The sequence below is a fragment of the Nelumbo nucifera genome, chromosome 8, assembly GCF_055504915.1.
Source record: "Nelumbo nucifera cultivar China Antique chromosome 8, China Antique-T2T, whole genome shotgun sequence".
In the NCBI taxonomy this organism is placed as follows: domain Eukaryota; kingdom Viridiplantae; phylum Streptophyta; class Magnoliopsida; order Proteales; family Nelumbonaceae; genus Nelumbo; species Nelumbo nucifera.
Window position 1 is genome coordinate 6,533,501 of NC_142656.1, and position 21,758 is coordinate 6,555,258.

At 37.2% G+C, this 21,758-nt stretch overlaps 1 protein-coding gene across 3 annotated transcripts; it reads left to right on the plus strand.

Annotated features, from left to right (window-relative positions):
* Window positions 1-89: 89 nt before the first annotated feature.
* On the plus strand, window positions 90-21,135 carry LOC104588199 (Insulinase (Peptidase family M16) protein). Of its 3 annotated transcripts, none has more exons than XM_010246038.3 (21): window positions 90-522; window positions 1,051-1,297; window positions 1,389-1,514; window positions 2,802-2,939; window positions 3,047-3,184; window positions 3,284-3,541; window positions 3,614-3,751; window positions 6,777-6,846; window positions 6,971-7,184; window positions 8,491-8,596; window positions 14,523-14,756; window positions 17,148-17,312; window positions 17,404-17,553; window positions 17,643-17,734; window positions 17,832-17,913; window positions 18,047-18,130; window positions 18,226-18,342; window positions 18,479-18,589; window positions 18,695-18,775; window positions 20,096-20,290; window positions 20,709-21,135. In XM_010246038.3, exons 1-21 carry the CDS (start codon window positions 314-316, stop codon window positions 20,784-20,786), a joined length of 3,033 nt encoding a protein of 1,010 aa, XP_010244340.1. In that variant the 5' UTR covers window positions 90-313; the 3' UTR covers window positions 20,787-21,135. The 3 variants fall into 3 exon arrangements, with proteins under 3 accessions (XP_010244340.1, XP_019051662.1, XP_088748682.1); XM_019196117.2 differs by having other exon boundaries at window positions 103-522; window positions 1,056-1,297; XM_088892556.1 differs by lacking the exon at window positions 90-522 and having other exon boundaries at window positions 1,159-1,297; window positions 1,370-1,514.
* The last annotated feature ends 623 nt before the right edge of the window (window positions 21,136-21,758 follow it).

The following is a 21,758-nucleotide window of genomic DNA, read 5'->3' on the forward strand; positions in this document are numbered from 1 at the left end:
ACTCGTACATCACAACCATTAATCTTCAATCTGCTTGGATTAATCTCTTTTGCCGAGACACAAGTTTGGGGGAAAAATATAAAATGACCAGCGCATTTATGTCATGGGAAGAAGACTTCCTGAATAAAGTACGAATGGTTACATTTGGTCAGAGCGAGGGGAAGGAGGGCAAAGGTTAACTCTAGGGTGATTCTAGATTTGGAGTTTTGGTTTTTTTTTTTTTTTCTAATTTTCAGGTTTTTTAAATTTTCTACTTGTTCTTCCCCATTTGCATTTTGAGCGAGGGAGGGAGAGAGAGGAGGAAGAAGAGGCCATGGATTTGCTTCCTGCAGAGGTCCCGCAGATCGCACAGAGGCACGGTTTCAGGTCTCTGAAGCTGGTTAATATCAACTTGGAGGAAGGACTTGAAGAACGACCGGTTGGTGTGGACTACGGTAGGCTTGACAATGGCCTCTATTACTATGTACGATGCAATTCTAAGCCCCGAATGCGAGCCGCTCTCGCGCTTGCAGTAAAGGTCGGGTAAGCAATACCGCAGTTTCTACTCTGTGGGTTTGGTTTTGTCGTTGGTTTACTTCTCTGGTTTATTTTTCCTTTTCATTATTTTTGGAATTTTGGCAATTGGTGATCCGGGTATAGCCAACGGGCCCTTCAGATGGGGAACGCATTTTTCTCCTTGTTGGTATTCTTTTTAATTTAATTGCTGTATTTGATGGGTAACGGTAAGTCGTGCAGAAACTTGATAATCGTCAATGTCTTATGGCTCTACTTAATTTAATAAACGATTTCTGCTTCAGTCCCATCTCTATTAATTGAATTTTAAACAATTTATGCAAAAAATTGGATTCCGCTGGAATTGAGTCTTATTATTTACTTTTATGTCGGGATTGTTACAATTAGTTGGTTTTCTATGATGGAATGCATTTCTTAGGCAATAAGAAGTTGAGTCTCCCTGTAATCTTACTCCTACAATGATTTTATTTCCATTATGTCGTAAATATTATGCTTTCCTGAAATATGATGTGAGCCAGTTCATTCGATTCATGGCAGCTCAGTTTTGGAAGAGGAGGATGAGCGTGGAGTTGCTCACATAGTCGAGCATCTTGCTTTCAGTGCCACTAAGAAATACTCCAATCATGATATTGTTAAGTTTCTAGAAAGCATTGGCGCAGAGTTTGGTGCTTGTCAAAATGCCTCAACATCAGCTGATGAAACGATATATGAGTTGCTTGTTCCTGTTGATAAGCCTGACCTTTTATCCCAGGCCATATCTATTTTGGCAGAATTTAGCTCTGAGGTAGCAACACTTCCTTCTAGTTGTTTCAATGATTCATAACTTTTGTTATTACTAACATTTCATATGGTCAAGTCATATTTTTTGTTGTTAGATTCGAGTATTAGCAAATGATTTGGACAAAGAAAGAGGAGCTGTTTTGGAAGAATACAGGATGAGCCGTAATGCCAATGGACGTATGCAGGATGCACACTGGGTTCTAATGATGGAAGGATCAAAGGTACAGTAATAACAGATCTGTTTTTTTTGCCCCATTCCACAATGGTTCTTTCTATAATTTCTTGGTTGCATACAAAACTATTCTTTTATCTCCTGGAGGATGAGGATTTGGGATTAGTTGCCCTTTTGCAAATTTCTGAGTTTTAAGTCTTTTGAAAAGATAAGAATGTTCACTTTTTTGGTTCTTTTTACGTATCCTTAGTTTCTTATTTTAAAGAATTCTGGGGGATTTTGATGGAGGAAATTGTTAAAATTTCTGAAGGCGTTAGGAAAGGCTTGGTGGTATGTGTTCAAATGAGAGAAGATGGAGGTGGGGTGTTTATGTAGTTCAGAAGGTGATGGTATTAGCTACAAGCAGAAGGTCTTAAGTGTGTAAGCTTATTTGGATAAGGCCACTGTAGGATGTATAGGTTCTTTAGGAGGCATATGATTCTTGACTGCCCATATGGGACAATGAAGGGTCTACATCTCCTTTAGGCCCACCATGACAATGGGGATAGGACTACTGGTGCTTTGAGTCTAATGATATGTGCTTATTGACAATCATCATCATCATCCAAGCCTTATCCCAATTTTCTGGGGTCGGCTATTTGATATTGGGAGGTTCAAAAATGATTTTTTTTCTTTTTTTTTTTCTCAAATGAGGAGCAATTTAAGGGTCTATTATCATTGTATTAAGTATTTCATGTGATGAATCCAGTAATGAGTTTTAGTTTCTCTCTTGACCCTGTATGATTTTGATCTATTCAAAACAGAAAGTTTCTTTGCAAAGTGTCAAATGCTTGACTTTTAAGGTGAGAATTGATAGCTAGTGGTTTATATATTAGGGAAATTATTTTGATATTATTGAGGTTTTGTTTTAGTTTTTTTTTTTTTTTTAAGATTTTAAGATTTATTAGGCTAAATTAGGTACTCTGGTGGTCAATTGTGAGTCTGGTCCAGGTGGGACCTGATGGGAATTTGGTGAAGGATTGGTGGTGTCTTGGGTTTAATGGAGGATTAATTAAGGATTCTTGAACACAAATTGGGTGGTACAAAGTTCCTGCAATCTATGCAACCTGTGTGATTACAATCTCTGTTGGTTCTTTCTTTAACTCTAATCATTAACAAATATCATTCTGTACTGACGTACAATAATATATAACTAATATAGAAGTATAGAGATAAGAATTTTATTTTATATATGATTATTCTTCTTTTATTGGTCCCTGATTTGCCTTATTTTCCTTGATAACTAGTTCCTAGTTTGTATCATGGGAATCTATAAATATTTACTAAATGGATGCAGTATGCTGAGCGTCTACCCATTGGATTAGAAAAGGTGATTCGGACCGTTTCTCCTGAAACTGTAAAGCGATTTTATCAGAAGTGGTACCATTTACAAAATATGGCAGTGGTTGCTGTTGGGGATTTTTCAGATACACAGGTTTTCGTCAACTGTGTTCAAATTTGCTTCTTTAATTATTAACTATCTTTCTTTTTAACATTGATTCAATTTTCTAAACAGTTCAAGTAAACTTTCTTTCCTGGCAGAGTGTTGTTGAAATGATAAGGACTCATTTTGGACAAAAAGTTTCAATGCCCAGCCCTCCTCCACTTATACCATATTTCCCTGTTCCATCACACAATGAACCGCGGTTTTCATGCTTTGTTGAATCTGAAGCTGCTGGGGTCAGTAATTAGTAGACTTCTAATTTGTTAATGCATGTGTTTTTTGGATGAAACCACATGCAATCATGACATTGTTCTCTTGGGTTATATCAAAAACAGTCTGCAGTGATGATCAGTTGTAAGATGCCAGTGGGTGAACTAAAGACAGTTAAAGATTATAAAGACTCACTAGCAGAAGCAATGTTCCATTGTGCCCTAAATCAGAGATTCTTTAAAATATCTCGTAGAAAGGACCCTCCATTCTTCTCATGCTATTCTGCAGCAGATGTTCTAGTTCGTCCTATGAAGGCTTACGTAATAACTTCAACATGCAAACAGAAGGGGACTGTGGAAGCCATGGAATCGATGCTCATGGAGGTATTTTTATATCTTGGCATGATATTTTTTTTGTCTCATCTTATTTATCCTTAAGGTTGCCTTATTTTTCAGGTTGCAAGAGTTCGTCTCCAAGGGTTTTCAGAGCGTGAGATATCAATTGTCCGAGCATTAATGATGTCAGAGATTGAATCTGCTTATTTGGAGCGAGACCAAAGGCCATCTACAAGTCTCCGAGATGAATATTTACAGGTACTTCCAAGTCCTTATTTTCTCTTTGATTTTCATGGCTGACATCCTTCAATCATTTCCACTATATGTTATTGTGTCACTGATAGAGCTTTGCCATATTGCTTTTATAATTTTCATACCTAATATTTTCCTATTTAATCTAGTGATTTTGAAGAAAATATTCTGAAGTCAATTTTTAGGACATCATTATCATATCGATCCATTGCTTTAGGAAACATATGCAAGTCATTGGATAGCTTTGGCCTTGGTGCTCCAATGTATAGTACCTCATTATCTTGCTTTACCTTTTCAAAAATTAAAAAAAAAAAGCAAGTGAAATTGCTTACAAAATCTGTGTGGAGCATTTGGGGTGAGAGAAATACACAATTTTGAAAACAAGGTGTGCACTGAGGAGGTTCTAATGAAGAAGGCACTCGGAAAACTATTCTCTTAACTATCAATTCACAAAAGTTTTTCTTTTTTATTGGAAACGGTAACTTTCATTAAGGATATCAAATAAACTTCTTACACTGTCAACCACTCAGACAAAGAGTATTGACCCCAAAATAACATCAAGAGTTACAGTACAGCCCAAAAAAAGTTTTCCCTGAATGTCCCCTGTTTTGCCAAGCTATCTGCCACAGAGTTTGCTGATCTCCTTACCCATTTGAATGTTACTCCAACTTCCCTTGCCAAGCAAATTATTTCCCTTATTTTCTGTCTAAACTTCCATACACCCAGCTTCTTTGTTTGCGGCCACCCTATTAACAATTTAGAGTTCCCTTCCACCACCAAGTTCTGAAATTCCCATTGCTTGGCAAATCTCAGGCCTTGTAGGATACCAGCCTGGGTTTCCATGCTCATACTTCTCCTGCAGTCTTCTGGTTTCTCTGTTTTTCAGTTTGGTTGGGCTTGGATTGGGACGGTGATAGATCGGAAAAGCCTGGTGTCGCTCGAATCCTGTCTCCTATCACATGACTTTTTAGAAGGTCACATGACCTCCTAAGTTTTGGCCCAAATATGTTTGCTGGCCCATCTAGATTAGGCCCATTTACTTTCGGCCTTAAATCATGGCCTTCTTTACCTGACCCCACGTGCCTGTTTCAGCCCATCTGTTTGCATCCCTTTCTCCAGCTGCCCCCTTCGAATCACAAAGCCCAACATCTGTCTTTTTTCAGATTTGGACGCTACCACCTGGGCCACAGTTTCCTTAATTGTTGAACTTCTTTTTTCATTCTGTCACTGCCTTTGATTGCACTGAATAGGTAAACTTACCACATCAGCATCATCTTCCTCAGGACGCCCTTCCTTCCACCACTGAGCTTCAATGGAAGTAGTAATCCAGGCTTTGTATTCCACCCCATCTGTGTATACTTCCAACAGACGAGGGATTAACTCTGGTTTTGCTCCTCCCAGCTGGACTGTGGCTGCTCTCAAGTCATCAACAACGAAGGCCAGCAATTCTCCTCCACAGAGTTTTGCAACTCTTGTAAACACTTCCAGGGTCCACCTCTCTACTATCACCATGCCTAGGATTCTCAGTTCAATATACTTTATTGGCTCGACAACCTTTTCATTTGAACAGGGAGACCACCTCTCTACTATCACCATGCCTAGGATTCTCAGTTCAATATTACTTTATTGGCTCGACAACCTTTTCATTTGAACAGGGAGACCACCTCTCTACTATCACCATGCCTTGCTTAGTTATAGCCAAAAAGGGTACATCCACCTGCACTTCTTCAGGTAATAATAACACTGCTTTCTTTCCATCAAAAGGTTGTATTACCACCTTGCCTGAGACCTTTAGTATCTGTTTCATTTCTTCTCCTAGGCCAGTCCAGTCTCCTACAATTCCTTTTGCTGAAATAACCACCCTGCGTTCCCAATATTCTTTGGAGGTATTTACCCACATTTTAAGCTTTCCCAGATGTGTAGCTAAACATAAATCTTCTACTTCCTCGCACAACATTAAATCTTCGCTCAGAATCTCCTTTTCCTTCAAAGTTTTTTGTTTCTCTTCTTTATTTGATATTTTATCCTTCCCTTTTTTGCCTTCACCAAAGTGCTCGTATATTCCAACGTACCTTCCCTTTTTGTTTTCTCTCCTTTATGCAACATATTTTCTTCCTGCTTCGGTATGGTAGTTTTTTTGTTCTTTCACCTGTGCTGAGTTCTCTGCACCTTCTAGCACACCCCTGAACTAAGAAACAGCTCTTTCTGGAAGGACGAGGGAAGCTTTTCTTAGTTCAACTATCTTCAGTGCCAGGGCTCCCCTAGTCCAAACCTCCTCCAGCACAAAGGTTTTTGCTTCAACTTTCAATGTTTTCCTCCACCTTCTCGCTGATGGGAAATCCTCCATCCCCACCCACACCAAATATGGGGAGGCAAGATAGTTTAGTTTGCAATTCACAAAAGGTTTAAAGGAATACTGTACTTTTTTTCCCTCCTTATGACTTGGAGAAATATACCACGTGAGGTGATGGTATCGCTGATAACAATAAGAAATATGAACTTGAACTATTATCATATCATAAAGTTACATGCGCATGACATCTTCATTCAACAGTTAGATTAATTCTTCTTTTTATTTCTTTGTTGAGGATGTCAATTGTGTCTTGTTCTGATTTTATAGTTTTTATATCTTATCATTAATTATGGTGGATGTCCATGATGGTCTGCTGTTATGGTTAGTCCCCAGAACTTTGGATCTTTTCTCAGTAGGCTTGCTGGGATCAGATTCTCAGTTTTATAGCAATAAAACAGTGACAATAAGCTATAAACTTAACCTCTTGATTAAGGGTTTTAAACTCCTTGGAAATTTGTTTTTTTTTTGATAAGTTTGGATATTTGGTATTTTTTTATATTCTTATTTTCTTTTATCCTGATGCTTAATGTGTTGGCTGTGCTAATATGTATTTTAGCATCAGCAAAGCAAAGAAATCCATCCTTTTATGGATCCATATCTCTTTTGACTGGAAATTCATATCATTTTAAAACTTTTGTATTATGTTATTTGCTAATCTTTTTTTTTTTTATTTGATAGCACTTTTTCCACAACGAACCTGTCGTTGGAATAGAGTATGAGGCACAACTTCAAAAAACGATTTTACCTCGTGAGTCTTACTATTTTACCTTCTTGGTTCTACTAACTGGGATTTGTTCTACTAAGAAATAATGTTGTTATGTTTAAGCTATTTGTACCATCTTTTTTTTCTCAACTTTTTTTTTTTCAAATAGAAATATCAGCAGAGGAGGTGTCTAGGTACTCTGAGAACTTCCGTACATCATGCAGTTGTGTGATCAAAACAGTTGAACCTCGAGCTACTGCAACAGTTGATAATCTAAAAGCTGCTGTGCAGAAGATCAATTTTCTTGAGGAAGAAAGGAGCATTTCTCCTTGGGATGACGAGCACATCCCAGAAGAAATTGTCAATACAAAGCCAATTCCAGGGTAACCTTTGCTCAACTATAGATCTCCATCTTATCCTAGTTAATTGACCCCTTGAAGTAATTATTTTCTTAATTGCATACTGATAAAAAATTATTTCTTAATTGCATGGCTTAATTTGCATTTCTATATCTTGCCTTTTTAATGGTTTATAACCAAACTCTATTTGTGCTTGGTGTTGTTGGCCATGTGAATAATGAACCAACTGATGGTGGCTTAGTTGGTAAGTTCTCTGGGCTGGCTGGTTGTAGCAGATACTAGGGATCAAATCCCACTGTCACTTGGGTTTGGGGGACTGGCTACCCCCTGCTGTGTGGCCCATGAAGCAAAAAAAAAAAAAAAAAAAAATAGTACAGTGTAGCAAAAGCTGGTGCTCACAGGGATGTCTTGTTTAGTGATAGTTCTCTTCCTACTTAACACTTGAGTTGTAATTTCTGTGTACATCTTCTTATGTACCCTCTATTTCATTAATAAAGTTACCAACCTTTTCAAAAAAAAAAAACCATGTCACAATTAGGATTGGAGACCAAAGAGGTCTCGTAATGTCACTTTTTCCACCTTGGTGCAATAATTCATAAAAGAGAAAGATTGAGGATGTTGCCAATGGGATTAAAGTGGGATGGACGAAACTGAGGGCTGCATCTAAAGTATTGTATGATTGAAGAACACCATGGAGGCTAAAGTAAATTTTTACAAAATTGCTAGTAACTTGAAAATATTGTGTAGAGCATAATGTTGGGAGCCAAGAAGTGTGCCCGAGAAATAATTGTGGCAGAGATGTGAGTGTTGAGATGGATGAGTGATAAAAGCAGAAAAGATAGGATTACAAATAGGCATATTCGAGGGAATCTAGTACCCTCCCGTGTTGGTGATAAAATGGGGGAAAGTAAACTAAGATGGTTTGGACTAGACCATCTAAAACACCAATAACAAGAAGTGATTGAAGGTATCAATGGGGAAAAATAGACCATTGTGAAGTTACACCATGTCTGAATTGTGGAGAGACTAGTGGCATGGATCTTGAGGTAAAATTTCCTTATGCATTTATTTCCTCTAATTTCAATTAATACATTTAAACCTAAGAAGAAACTGGAGATTTCATTTTGCCACTGACAAGGGGTGAAATATGCTTGACACTTTAAAAGGCAGAACATCCTTGTGTTTTTATGTTATCCTAACTGTAGGTCCATGTAAGAGTTTTATTTATCTGTTTTTCTTTCTGGAGAAGGTAATTAACTTTGCAGCAAAGATGTTGTTATCAATTTAATGGTTGCATATTGTATCTTCTGCATTTGTTAAATTGTCTCAGGGACATTATACAGCAACGTGAATATCCAGATATTGATGTAACCGAGTTACTTCTTTCAAATGGAATGAAAATATGCTACAAGTGCACAGACTTCCTTGATGATCAGGTACTGAGTACTTTTTTGGGTTGTGAATATAGATATCACCTTTGGTTTGGATTCTTTGATCTTTCTTTAGCCAGAACACCCTCTAGATTATAAGAAGTAGCTCTATGCCACATAGTCTTCTACTCTGCCTGCAGAATTGATGATGACTTTGGGATTTTACATTACTATAGATTTTTGTTTACCTTTTTTTACTCTTATTGTGTGGGTTCCAGCAAATTTACTCCTAGTCTCAATAAATGTTTACTTACATGTTGGCTATAATACCATTGAAAACTCTGAAGAAACTAGTTTCATTATGATATTTCATGTGACAATTTTTTGAGATGAAAGATAACTGATTGTATTGATAAATGTGATAATGAGACTTTATACCACTGATGCTAAACGTGAGGGAAATTATCCTACAGAGGATAAGTATCACAAATAGGGATTTTGTGTTTTTGTGGTGAATTTTCTTTTTACCAGTCTCCATCCATTTGCATGGTGCCTTTTTCGGAGATTTTACATGCTAAATTTTATAGTAAATGGTTACATGTCAATTATCTACTATGTTCTATGATTTAATGGATATGTTGTGTTAATACTCTGGCAATGGGTAACTGGAGGTTATAGGCAACCAAATTGAGAGTTCCCTAGGCTTATTAATTGGGCTGACTTTTGAAAACCATATGATGTCTAATATCTTTTAGGTTGTCTCCTGCCAGCATGAATCTTGTGTAGCACATGGGTATTTTTTCCCTGCTGAGGTCTTGGATATGGATATACAATAAATTTGGAACCATAGCATCCAAAGTGCATTAGCACGGGTTTAGTAACTGGCATATAAATAGTGGAGAGTATTGAATATCAAATTGTTGAGGGGTCTAGCCTTTTCAACACTTTTTATATAGTGGATACTTATTGACTTAAGAAAGGAGTGAACAACATATCCAAATTCCAAAATCTGTACAAAGATGTACCCCTATAAATGGAGTCATCCAGGGCCAAAGATGAAGCTCAACCAAGTATTTTTCACAAGAAGGATGGTCACTACTATTAAACTGTTATAAAACAGAAGACAGAAAGGGTAAAAAAAAAAGTAATCACTTCTTCTCTGTACCCCAATGTTACTATCTTCTCATTTTTTTTTTCATTCTTTTTCCCTCCTTGGTGCAACAGTAAAATCTCAGGCTGGCGGGCATGAAAATGTGGGTTCAAATCTGAGAATAGCCACCTTGTGCAAGACATGTTCTTATCCAATCCACTCTTCCCAAGACCGCAAATAGCTGGGCCCAATATTGGGTTAGGGGAAGATCTGGGCTGTAAATGGTCTGGAGGCACTATCTTACAATACAAATGAAGATATTGATAGAACCAATATGTTGGATTTCTTTGATGTTTTAATTGGATTGGGAGAAGATTTGGGCTGTAAAAGGTGTGTAGACCAAGTTTAGACCAAAGATATATTGCTGGATCTGCTACTCTTAGCTTGCAGGATGCATCACTAGAAGTCCCCGAGGGGAAGGACAAATATGGTAGTGTTGGTAGGCATTTGAAGGGTCAGAAGAAATAGCTGGTTCATATCACAAAGGTGTTTTCTCACTTAAGTTGGCCTCTGTGGGGCTGGGCCATTCCTAGGCTCTTTAACCTTTCTATAAACAAAGAAGATTCTGATGCCACCTGTTTGTCCTCAATGTCCTTGGCTCTAATTGGAACCTTGACTTTCATAGACCCTTAAGAGAAGCAGAATTAGAGGATATTGCTGACTTCCTCCAATCTCGTAGGGAGGTATATCTTTCCCCTTCTTCTAAAGACTATCGAATTTGGACCCTTCACCTCGCCGGCAGCATATGAGCTCAATCATCTTTTTCAAGGCATTGACAGCATATGAGCTCAATCATCCTTTTCCTTTAAAGAAGGTCTGGCCTTCTCACATCCCTTCCAGAGTTAGCTTCTTTGTGGGGGACACCACCCATAGGAAAATAAACACTTGTGATCTAGTGCAAAAGAAGAATCAAGGTAGATTAAATCTCTCACCTTATGCTTGCTCCTTCTGCCTTAGAGATGGGGAAACGGCTGAGCACATTCTACTTCACTGCACAGAAACAAGAAAAATCTGGTATCGTTTCCTCAACCTTGCCGTTTATAGTTGGACAATGCCTCAAAGGATCATTGAGCTTATTTGGCAATGGCAGGCAAGAGGCTTAGATGAGAGGGGAAAGCCCCTTTGGGCCACTATGCTGTCTTGTGGGGTGTCTGGGAGGAAAGGAATAATGGCATTTTTGAGAACAGGGCTAAATCTATTGAAGACCTGATTGCTCACATTGTTGACTTAATGTAACTTTTGGGTGGTGAACATTAAAATTTTTTATGGGTTCTCTTTGAATGGCTTACAAAGAAATGTGGTGAAGCTCTTGTTTTCTTCCCCTGAAGTTCTATCTATCCCTCAGGTGTTCAGCTCTAATCAGGTGTATACTGTTAAATTAAACTTTGATGGGAGTTCCATGGGGATTTTGGCGCTGCTTGTATTGGAGGAGTGATAAGAGATAGGACAGGAAATATTTGTTGCTTCTTTGGTGGCCCAATAGACAATGCGAACTCTTCAAAGGCGGAGGTTTTAGATGCTTTAATAGGGATTTGTGAGTCGGAAATGAGTGCTGTTGTGTCTATTTGTTCTTTCATTGTGCCTTCTAATTCGCTGTCTGGGTTTAACTGGGAGTTGGGATTCAGGAGAGGGCTTTGTAAGTCAGAAATGAGTGCTGTTGTGTCTATTCTCCAAAGGTTGGTTGGGGGTTTTTTTGGGTCCCATTGAGAAAGGGATAGTCAAATTTGGACTCTTTCTTCTTGTAGCTCATTCTCTTGTGCCTCTTTCTTTTTAGCCTTAGTTCAACCAGGGGATAGTCTGGGGATGCCTTCTCATATTAGGGAGGTTTGGATCAAGCCTATCCCTCGTGTGGGTGCTTTTTGTTGGGAAGTCTATTTGGAGAGAATTAACACTTCTGATTTGCTTCAAAGAAAAAGACCAAATTGGTGCTTATCCCCTAACTGGTGTTCTCTTTGTAAGGTTGATATTGAGTCTTGCTACCACTCATTAATCCCTTGCCCTTTTATTTCATCAAAGAAAAAGACCAATGTGTGAAGCTTGTTTGCCTCTACCTTTGTTAGTTGGCCAAAGAAGAGGGGAAGATATTTATGGAGATGTACAAGGGTGGCTGTGTGTTGGACAGCATGGGAAGAAAGGAATAATAGGATCTTTCTTGATAAGGAGAGAAGTAGAGATGCCTTAATTGAAATCATTACAATTAGGGTGATCCACTGAGTGAAGTCTCTTGATCGTTTTGAAGGAATCCATGCAGATGATTTGGTGAGGAATCGGAAATCTGTTGCTGACTCAGCTCCTAGTAAGGTTGTGGTAAGACCAACTTTATTAAGCTGAATTTTGATGGGAGTAGTGAAGGAAATCTGGGTCCTCAGGCATAGGGGGTGTCTTTAGAAATGAGGAAGGAAGAATCATTGTTGTCTACTTGAGATAGGTTGGTGTTGGAGATTCTTTGAGGGCTGAAATAATGGTTGTGCTGGAAGGTCTTCAAAGGGCTAGAGAGAATTAAGTAATTGAGGGGGACCCAAAGTTAGTTATTGAGTGGTTGATGAAGGAAGGGGAGGCTGGATGGTGGTGCTATATTAACGAGAAAAGGAGTATTTGGCTGTCTTGGGAATGGAAATCAATGTGCAATGGGTGAAAAGGAATGCTAATTCATTTGGTGATACATTAGCAAAGTAGGGGGTGGAAAGGGATCATTTATTTTGGGCTGTATTGTAATTTTGTTGTTTGTATTTGGGAGAGTTAAGAGAGTTTATCTCTCCCTTATCTCCTTTGACAACCACCTCAAGTGGATTTTTCTTCATCTCAAAAATTCTGCCATTCCTTTCTAACCAGATTGCCCAAATTATAGCTAAGGGAGCCACTGACGGACTGTTCTGCCCTTATTCATGCCTGGAATATGCCATGTTCTAAGAATAACATCAGTTGATTGAAGGAAGAATCCACAATTCTGAATTTGCTTTGGCAAAGTAGGGGGTGGGAAGGGATCAAATGTTTTGGGCTGTTCTGTAACTTTTTCTTTTTTGTTATCTTCCTGGAGAGAGTGAAGCCTGTTTATCTCTCTTTGGAGCGCTGTAACTAAATTCTTTTAATCTAATGAATTCCAGTTATTGATCAAAAAAAAAAATCCACAATTCTGAATTGCTCTCTGATAATGGTACCAGATCTTGCTAGAGAAGCATCCTTTTTTTCTCTTAAAAATTTATATGTTTATATTGTTAAATCTACTACCTACATTAAAATGCATTGTATGTCATTAATCTACTACTGTCTATATGAAAAAGGGTCTTTTGGATAACTTTGTTAGACTCTTTTATTCTTTTTTTTTTCCTTCCATATGGTAGTAATTCCTTCTTATGTCTGTTTTCTCTCACATTCTCATGTTCACTAATCATGACAATTGGCTTGCTGTCATCTTCTTTTCCTTGCTCAGAAACCCCGCTTAACCTGCACTGTCGCACATAATACCATCCAATATTCTTCTTTTTATATATTTGAGTGTGTCTTTGCTCTAAGCTGCCTAATGGCCTATCGAGGAATCTTAGCATCTATTCTGTAACTCATGAGCTTCTATTCTGGAACTCATACTGAAGCTTTCTTATTCCTTTCATTATTGAATTTGTCTCTTCAGTTGTCTCATTCATCTTCTGGAAACCTTTCTATTCTTTCAGTATATTTCCTCATCTCCTCCTATTATTCACTCCTCTATATATGGTTGTATCCCTCTCAGAAACCACCGTGTTTGTTCCATGTGATCCTGTCCAGTTTCCTCAAGGTCTTAGTAAGGGGCTGTTTGTTAATGGCTGAAGTGATCGAACTGAATAACTTCTTGCTTTGTCTTTTAATGGATAAAATAATTTAATTATAACATATTCAAGGGTATAGTAATCAACCCAATTCAGTATCAGTTATTAAGTTGTTGTCAAATAAACCATTCAATTTAGCCACTTCAGCTGTTGTCAAATGGACCCAAAATCATGGGTGGTTAAAGGATTTACCAAGAGAGGGAGGATTCTATGGAATCTCACCACATTTTCCTTATCTGTCCATGTAAATGGAGCAACATCTTTAGAAATTTTAGCACAAGAGCTAGCTGGTGGAAAAACATACTGGAAAGATTGGAAGTCTGGTATTTTTCCTGGTCATCCATTTTGGTTGATTTTGAAGGTCCATCTTCCTATCATTTTTGCGATAGTGTCTTAAGCCTCATTTTCCAACCCTAGATGTTACATGGGCCATTTATATTGTACACAAGATATGTATCACATAACATGTAAGCCTTGTACATGGACTTATTTTTTTATGTGTAACTATAATAGTACTCTTACCTATCAAAAAATGCAGTGTTGTCTATAAGATGGATGCTGAAAGAAGGTTCAAGGGTTAAAGCATCGAAGACAAATCCCATATTAAAATAGCACTGACATTTTCTTGCAATCAAATTCTATTTTTGTTAACCAATAAAAAATCTACTATCATGGAACTCCTTCATGATTTACAATTAACACTCAGAAGTATCCAATACTCAAAGTCCTTAGCATCCTTGCATGCTCTGATAATAAATGAATAAAATCCATGTATGTGTCGCATGTGCCACGGAACTGCTTTGTGGAACTGCTATCATGGAACCAATAACAAATCTACTATCATGGAACTGCTTCATGATTTACAATTAACACTCAGACATATCCAATACTCAAAGCCCTTAGCATTCTTTCATGTTCTGTTAATAAATGGATGAACATGCATGTGCCACATGTGCAGAATCAGGGTTCTTCAATTTTGTAGAGAGATTTTGGTTTCAGATGGAATTTGCTTTCCTAATTCATATTTTGTTTTCAATAGGTTCTCTTCACGGGGTTCACATATGGAGGCCTGTCTGAGCTCTCAGAAAGTCGGTATTTCTCATGCTCAATGGGCTCAACCATTGCTGGAGAGATTGGTGTTTTTGGATATAAACCATCTGTGCTCATGGATATGCTTGCTGGTAAGAGAGCTGAAGTTGGAACCAAGATTGGAGCATACATGAGAACCTTTTCCGGTGACTGCTCACCTTCTGACCTAGAAACTGCCTTGCAGGTTGGTTTTTATGCATGAACTATTTGTGCTCCCTATCTATCTAAACACAATTGACATGCATCTAGATGAACATCATTGCCATTCTTATAAGGGATTGCATTCTGTATTAGTTAATACAAAAAGCTGTATTTGCCCTTCTCTCTTATAGAAGCATGTGCATATGTTTTACTTTATTGGGGTCTATTTTTGTAAAAATGTAGATCAGTAAACCTCTTATCTTGTTATCTGTTGCTCTGTTATAGTTTCAAACCAGTTTTTAGCTTGGATTTGCTGGCATGGGGACTGGTCAGTTCAATCTGTCAAGTTTTTTTTTTTTTTTCTTTTAGAGCTGTCTGTCAATTGGTCGGGTCTGGTTTGGAACAGCATGTACCAGTCCCGTTCTGATTAATAATTGGGACAATATCTTATACCCAGAATGGAACCAATTATTAATCAGGATAATCGAGTATGACCCAATAAGACCCAATTATGCTTTGCATCTATAATTACCAATGATAATGACAGCTTAAAACCTTATTTTGATAATATCATTTTAATAAACTGACAGTAAAGTACAGGGCTGTTTATAGGTTGGTAAAATCTGTGTTTTTAATCATAATTATCTTATGTATTTTTTTATTAAACTTACCCTTTTAGACATGATATGACCAAATAATAGGATACTTATCAAGAAAAAAAGGAGATCTTTATATATTATTAACAACATAATTGGTTCAGGTCTGAATCAGTTTGGACTTTGGAACAGCAAGAACCGGTCCCAACCCAAATTGTTAATTAGGAGAAAATCATAGAACCAGAACCAATATGCTTGGCTCAGTTCTGTTGGGCAGACCTGACCCTTTGGCAGTCCTATTGTCTTTAAATCCGGCATGTTAAATTTGGAAAAGAACTCAAAAGTTTAAATACCGCAGTGGCAGAAGGTGTTTGTAAATCACCAACACAAAGACGAATAGCTCATTCTTGTAAGGAATGTGCTTTTGGAGTGCAAAACACTGTACTAGTATTGTTGGTTGATGTTTTCTTTTATCCTTTTTTTAGGTGGGTGGGAATGGAGGTGGGGGTGGGGAGACTACATATTTTGTTTGTGTTAACTTTTCAAAAGAAAAAAAAAAGTCATTTATGCCTTTGATTTGAAAATACTGTTCCCACATCCAAGTCATCAACCCTGATAGCCCTGGATACATTGTATTACTACCCAAAAATATTCACTCCTGAACACAGCAGACTGGCTGATGTTAGAATACATACAATCAGGTTGAGAGTATTAAAGCATTGAACTGCTCTATGGATTTTCCATTTTGGATGGTTAAAAAGATGAAAGTGGTTTAAAAAGTAAATCTTTCTAGCTTATGGTTGTACTTTTCCTATTAATGAATTGATACTTTACTTCTTCTAAAAAAAGTCTTTCTAGCTTATTTTAAGATTGGAACATTGTTTAGTTCCCGAAAGGATTTCATTGAAAACATTCCCCATTTGTCCCATCTCCAGATCTGTTGATCCACTATTCCTGTGGCTAGATGGTAGCACTGAAACTTAGCCAAAAGCACCATGTCTTCTGCACTTTCAGATCTCTGACTCTTTCGTTACTGATCCCAAATTTTACTTAAAGAAGATGCCTCCATTTACTATTTTCCTCCAATGTTGTATCTCCAGTACCAATTACCCAAAAGCACCTTATTTATCAAACTCACCCAACTCAAATTGCACATTTTCTTTACAGCTAGGTATGAACTTTGAAGTATTTGGTGTTAGCTAAGACTGCATATTTTTTCCTTTTTATTATTTAAGGATGTGTGTTTATTGTCTTGGACAATAGTGGTGACCACTTGTTTTGGCCTCCCTAGGCGAAAGTTGATGCCCAGGTAACAACTGGTCAAGCAAGACAGAATTTCTTGAGAAAATAAGAGAAGAATGATAATAGGAGCTAAGAGAATACAAGGACATTGTATCCCTCTTTGGGAGACCTTGTTCTCTTACCATCTCTTACCAACATTGTTGTTGCTGCCCTTTCATCCCCCCTTCTCTATTGCATGTGCTCAAACAGAGGAGTTTATATTAAAAAAAATTGATATAAAGAAATGTATATCAAGTAATTGACTAAAATTTCATCATTGCCTTGGAGAATTTGATTGGTTGTGAATACAAAAATCATTATATTTGTAACTATAACTTATTTTCATATGCTTGTTTTGTCAGAAAATTATGGCTATCGTCCATTTGTTGTTTTCAAATGGATCCTAGTTGAAAAATTCCAACATTTATTCTTGTTGCATGATATGATGCAGTGTATTGATCACATATGTTTTTACTTTGATATTCAAGTTGAATGGTTGATGGATTGTATATACTCTTTTGAAATGTCTTAATCTCTCATCATATTTGTTCCTGTAGCTAGTATATCAACTTTTCACTACTAATGTAGTACCTGGAGAAGAAGAAGTCAAAATAGTGATGCAAATGGCCGAAGAAGCAATTCGTGCTCAAGAGAGGGATCCATACACAGCATTTGCAAACCGTGTTCGGGAAGTTAACTATGGAAATTCATATTTCTTCAGGGTAACCTTTGATCCCACAGTTATAATTAGTTTATTTATATTATTCTTACTTGTATATATCTTATTTGTGAATGGTATTTCTCCTCATGCAGCCAATTAGAATTAGTGACTTACAAAAAGTTGACCCCATAAGAGCTTGTGAATATTTCAATAATTGCTTCAAGGATCCGTCAACATTTACTGTTGTAATTGTTGGGAATCTTAATCCTGATGTGGCACGCCCTTTAATTTTGCAGTACTTGGTAATGTCTACCGCTCTACCTCCTTTCTAGGACTTGCTTATTCTTAGAATATTAAAAAATCTATGTTAATTGGGTGCTTCCTTATGTAGGGTGGAATACCCAAACCTCCTCAACCAGTCTTGCATTTCAACCGTGATGATTTGAAAGGCCTGCCTTTTACTTTCCCTGGAACCATAATCAGGTAAATGTGCAACCTTGACTGTGTATGGTTTTATGTTTAGGGGGCAGGGATGGATGAAAAGTGAGTTATCTAATGGAATTCATTGTTGTGACTGTAGAGAGGTAGTTCGTAGCCCCATGGTAGAAGCACAGTGCTCTGTACAGCTCTCCTTTCCTGTGGAACTGAAGAATGAAAATATGGTCTGTAACTCCATATGTTGGTTCTAAGCTGCTACGGGAGTCTTTAAGAAACCCATAAAAATAAATTTTTACGAGTATTTATTGATTCTATTATAGTGATGTATTTCTGTGTTTTGTGCACAACAAATACTAGATGGAAGAAATTCACTTTGTTGGGTTTCTGAGCAAGCTTCTTGAAACGAAAATTATGCAGGTTTTGCGTTTCAAGCATGGCCAGGTTTTCTTTATCCTTCTTTTTTTTAAAAAAAAATTCATGTTATATGGCATGGTGTTCTTTAGCCTGATTCTTTTCCATATAAATTTTTGGCTCAGATATACTCAGCAGGTGTTACTGTATTCCTTGGTGGTAATAAACCTTCAAAGACTGAGGATGTTCGTGGGGACATAAGCATAAATTTTTCGTGTGATCCAGATATATCACGGATGCTGGTAGGTTGTTTGAAGTTCCCAGAAACATATGCTAATACTGCTTGAAAAACTGGTTCATTTGCTGCCTTCAATATGGAGACATTTTTCCCTGCATTTTTAATAAGAACTTGTGTTTCTCATGCAAAATTATGTGCAGGTTGATCTTGCATTGGATGAAATATTTTGTCTTCAGGAGGAAGGACCTTCAGAACAAGATGTTTTGACCATTCTTGAAATTGAGCAGCGAGCACATGAAAATGGGCTGCAGGTTACTTTTGTACTAAGTCGTGTTTAATAGTGCAAGCGTTCATGATTCATTCAGAGAATATCTTTTGACTAAATGGAAAGTCATGATAAATTTGTTCCCTTCCAGGAAAACTACTATTGGTTGGATCGGATTCTACGTTGCTACCAGTCAAGGGCATATTCTGGTGATGTCAGCGCTTCTTTTGAGGTCGGTTTGCAGATGGCATTTTTTAGTGCTTGTAGATGGTATTATGCCGTAATTTTCCTTTGTTGTTTGCTATCATCTAATTCGGTTGATTTCCTTTGATATACATTATATTTCTAATGATATTGATCCCAGGAAAAAAAAAAGAGTGTTGCTGATATACATTATATTTCAAATCGGTGATTTTGATTTTTAATGTCAACATAGAAGTGCTGCTCCCTTGTATTTTATAAAATGATGTTTCTGATTGTCTTGGCATTCCTTTCTCCCTGGACTGTTAGAAATATTGAAATCTGAAGTTTATCCTTAATCCTTCCTCTAAAAAAACTAAATAAAAATAAAAAGGATATAAGAATATGATATTTGTAATGAACTGATAATATGCTGTTCCTGAGTTTGCAACAAATGAATTTAGACACTTGGGCTGTATGCTAGGAATTTCTTGTCACATTGTATTCTTTTCTAGGATAGTTGAATATAGGCAAAATTCCCGATTAGTACCCTGTACTTTGGGCCTAGTGCCACTTTGGTCCCCGAACTTTAAAATGCGACAATTCAGTACCGAACTTTCAAAACATGGCAATCCAGTACCTGCCGTTAATCAGATATTAACCTACCATTAAGTGGCATTTTAAAAAGACACAAATGCCCTTCAAGTTTCATTTAATTTTCTTTATCAACCATCTAAACGTTGACAAAAAATTAACAGTCCCAAATCCTTGCCTGTTCCATTCAAGAAAGTTGGGGTCACGTTTGTGTGGGCATTCAGGTGATCCCAACTTTCTTGAATAGAAGAGGCAAGGATTTGGGACTGTTAATTTTTTGTCAATGTTTGGATGGTTGATAAAGAAAATTAGATGACACTGAAAGGGCATTTGTGTCTTTTTCAAATGCCACTTAACAGCTGGTTAACATCTAGTTAATGGCAGGTACTGGATTGTCACGTTTTGAAAGTTTGGGTACTGAATTGTCGCATTTTAAAGTTCGGGGACCAAAGTGGCACTAGGCCCAAAGTACAGGGTACTAATTGGGAATTTTCCCTTGAATATATTATACCATACAGATGTTGCTGACTGATTTACTTTCTCTGGTATGGATATCAATAATGATGTGCATGTCCAGTAGGACTTTTCTTTTCATGTTGTGTTGTCTCACTTCCCTCTGCTGCTGGTGTTGATCTTTTTTGCTGGGGATAGTAAGATTTCTTTAACAATATCACAGTTATTCCTTCTGGGTGTCCATACTGCATGGATGTTTGTAATACATGATGAGACTGCATGATTCCATACTTGGTCACGTACTCTTAATGCTTTTCTATTGCAGGTCCAAGATCAGGGCCGCACTAAAGTTAGGAAATCTTTGGAACCATCGACTGCACAGTTGGCATTACAGAGAATACTCCCATATCCATGCAGAAAACAGTACAGTGTAGTCATTCTTATGCCTCAGATATCTTGCTTGAAGTTACTCAAATCATACTTCCAATCTACACAAAAAAGATATTCTAAAGATGCAAAGGTGATCTGTCACTTGTATACTGACATTGTGCTGTATCAATTATTTGTCTGTCATTTCTTTAACACAGCAAGGACCCCTATCTATCTATTGAGTAAAAAGAGTGGTCCTTTCTGTTTAAACCAAGAAATTTTTATGGAAGATCTGAAGCTGGGTTCCAAGGGATTACTTGGAAAATTCAAGGCCAATTTATAATACGATTGGAATTTGAGTCCCAATCTGGTTTACATTCTGGGAACCTAATTATTTTACTTATCTGAGATATGAGATATGATATTTTCTGGCATCCCCCCCCCCCCCCCCCCCCCCCCCGATAAGAGGGCATCTTAGAGGCAATTTTATCCAATAAGATGTTTTTCTGAGTCTGAAGTAGATCTTCATTTCTTGAGCACGAAACTTACTTCCATCTCCATGTTGACAGATTTTATCCGGAATTGCAGCTGTGGTAATTTTGACCTTCAGTTTGTGGCGATATTCTAGGAGTTCCTTGAAATCTTAGGAGGGACTGTTGTAGCAGAGGCCATGTACTACGTGACATAGAAAATCACCAACAAAAAAGAGGTTATCCCTAATTGTGAAGAAAAATAGGCGCATACAGACCCCCAGGGATCCAAGTTCTTCAATGATTTCTTGGTGGGTTCAGAGATTATTATTAGCTCACTGGAGAACTAGAAATGTTATCTACAATCAAATACGTGCTTGTTCAAGGCTTGGTATCTGAATGTATAATCATCGATCCCATGCTTTCTTTAGAAAAGAACATATGATCATTGTTCTTGTGTCATTTTTGTATCACATTTTCTTTTTCAATTTATAAGTAGTGCATCTTTTTTCTCTTGGTGAACAAATAGGACACTTTTATGTCTTGTTGAAAACAGCTAGACGTTCAAAATATCAATATGGCAAATAGTATTGGAAAGGTAAATCCAAGAGAAATCTGGATATGCTTTGAAATTACACGAGTACAATAGGAAAATTATAATACACATGAATGCAATAGGGAAACTAAATCTGAAGCTCAAAATGATTATAAATAAGGTGTAAATAAATAGAAAATACATATTTCAATAGTCTGTGTACTATGAACCACCATTGTACATTTAAGAAATTTTGGGATTGGGAAATGGCGGAGTTTATAGGTCATCAGATGAAAAAAAAAAGCAAATTAGATTAGTATTTAATAAACTGTTTTGTTTGAACTGGTTCATGACCCAATAAACCATAACACGTAGCATAATAGTTAATATTTCAGCTTGTCATTCGAGAAACTTGGGTTCAGTGGTAATACTACTGTATGTTTTGTGATTTATTGGAATAGATTTGAAATTTAAAAAGGCTTAAGTTAATTCAATTTGAAATTTAACTTCAGAAGTTTATACCCAAATTAGTTTCTCTTTTCTGCCAGATGAATAGGCTACACAAATGGGTAGGCCTCCCCCAAATTCCCAAACTCTTCCAACCCTGGTGAAAG

What these genes read in the sequence shown, in the direction of transcription:
- LOC104588199 (XM_010246038.3), top strand. Translation starts at nt 314, where the DNA reads ATGGATTTGCTTCCTGCAGAGGTCCCGCAGATCGCACAGAGGCACGGT. An exon ending in GCGCTTGCAGTAAAGGTCGG is followed by an intron (nt 523 to 1,050) that starts GTAAGCAATACC and finishes GATTCATGGCAG; the next exon opens with CTCAGTTTTGGAAGAGGAGG. An exon ending in CACATGAAAATGGGCTGCAG is followed by an intron (nt 18,590 to 18,694) that starts GTTACTTTTGTA and finishes GTTCCCTTCCAG; the next exon opens with GAAAACTACTATTGGTTGGA.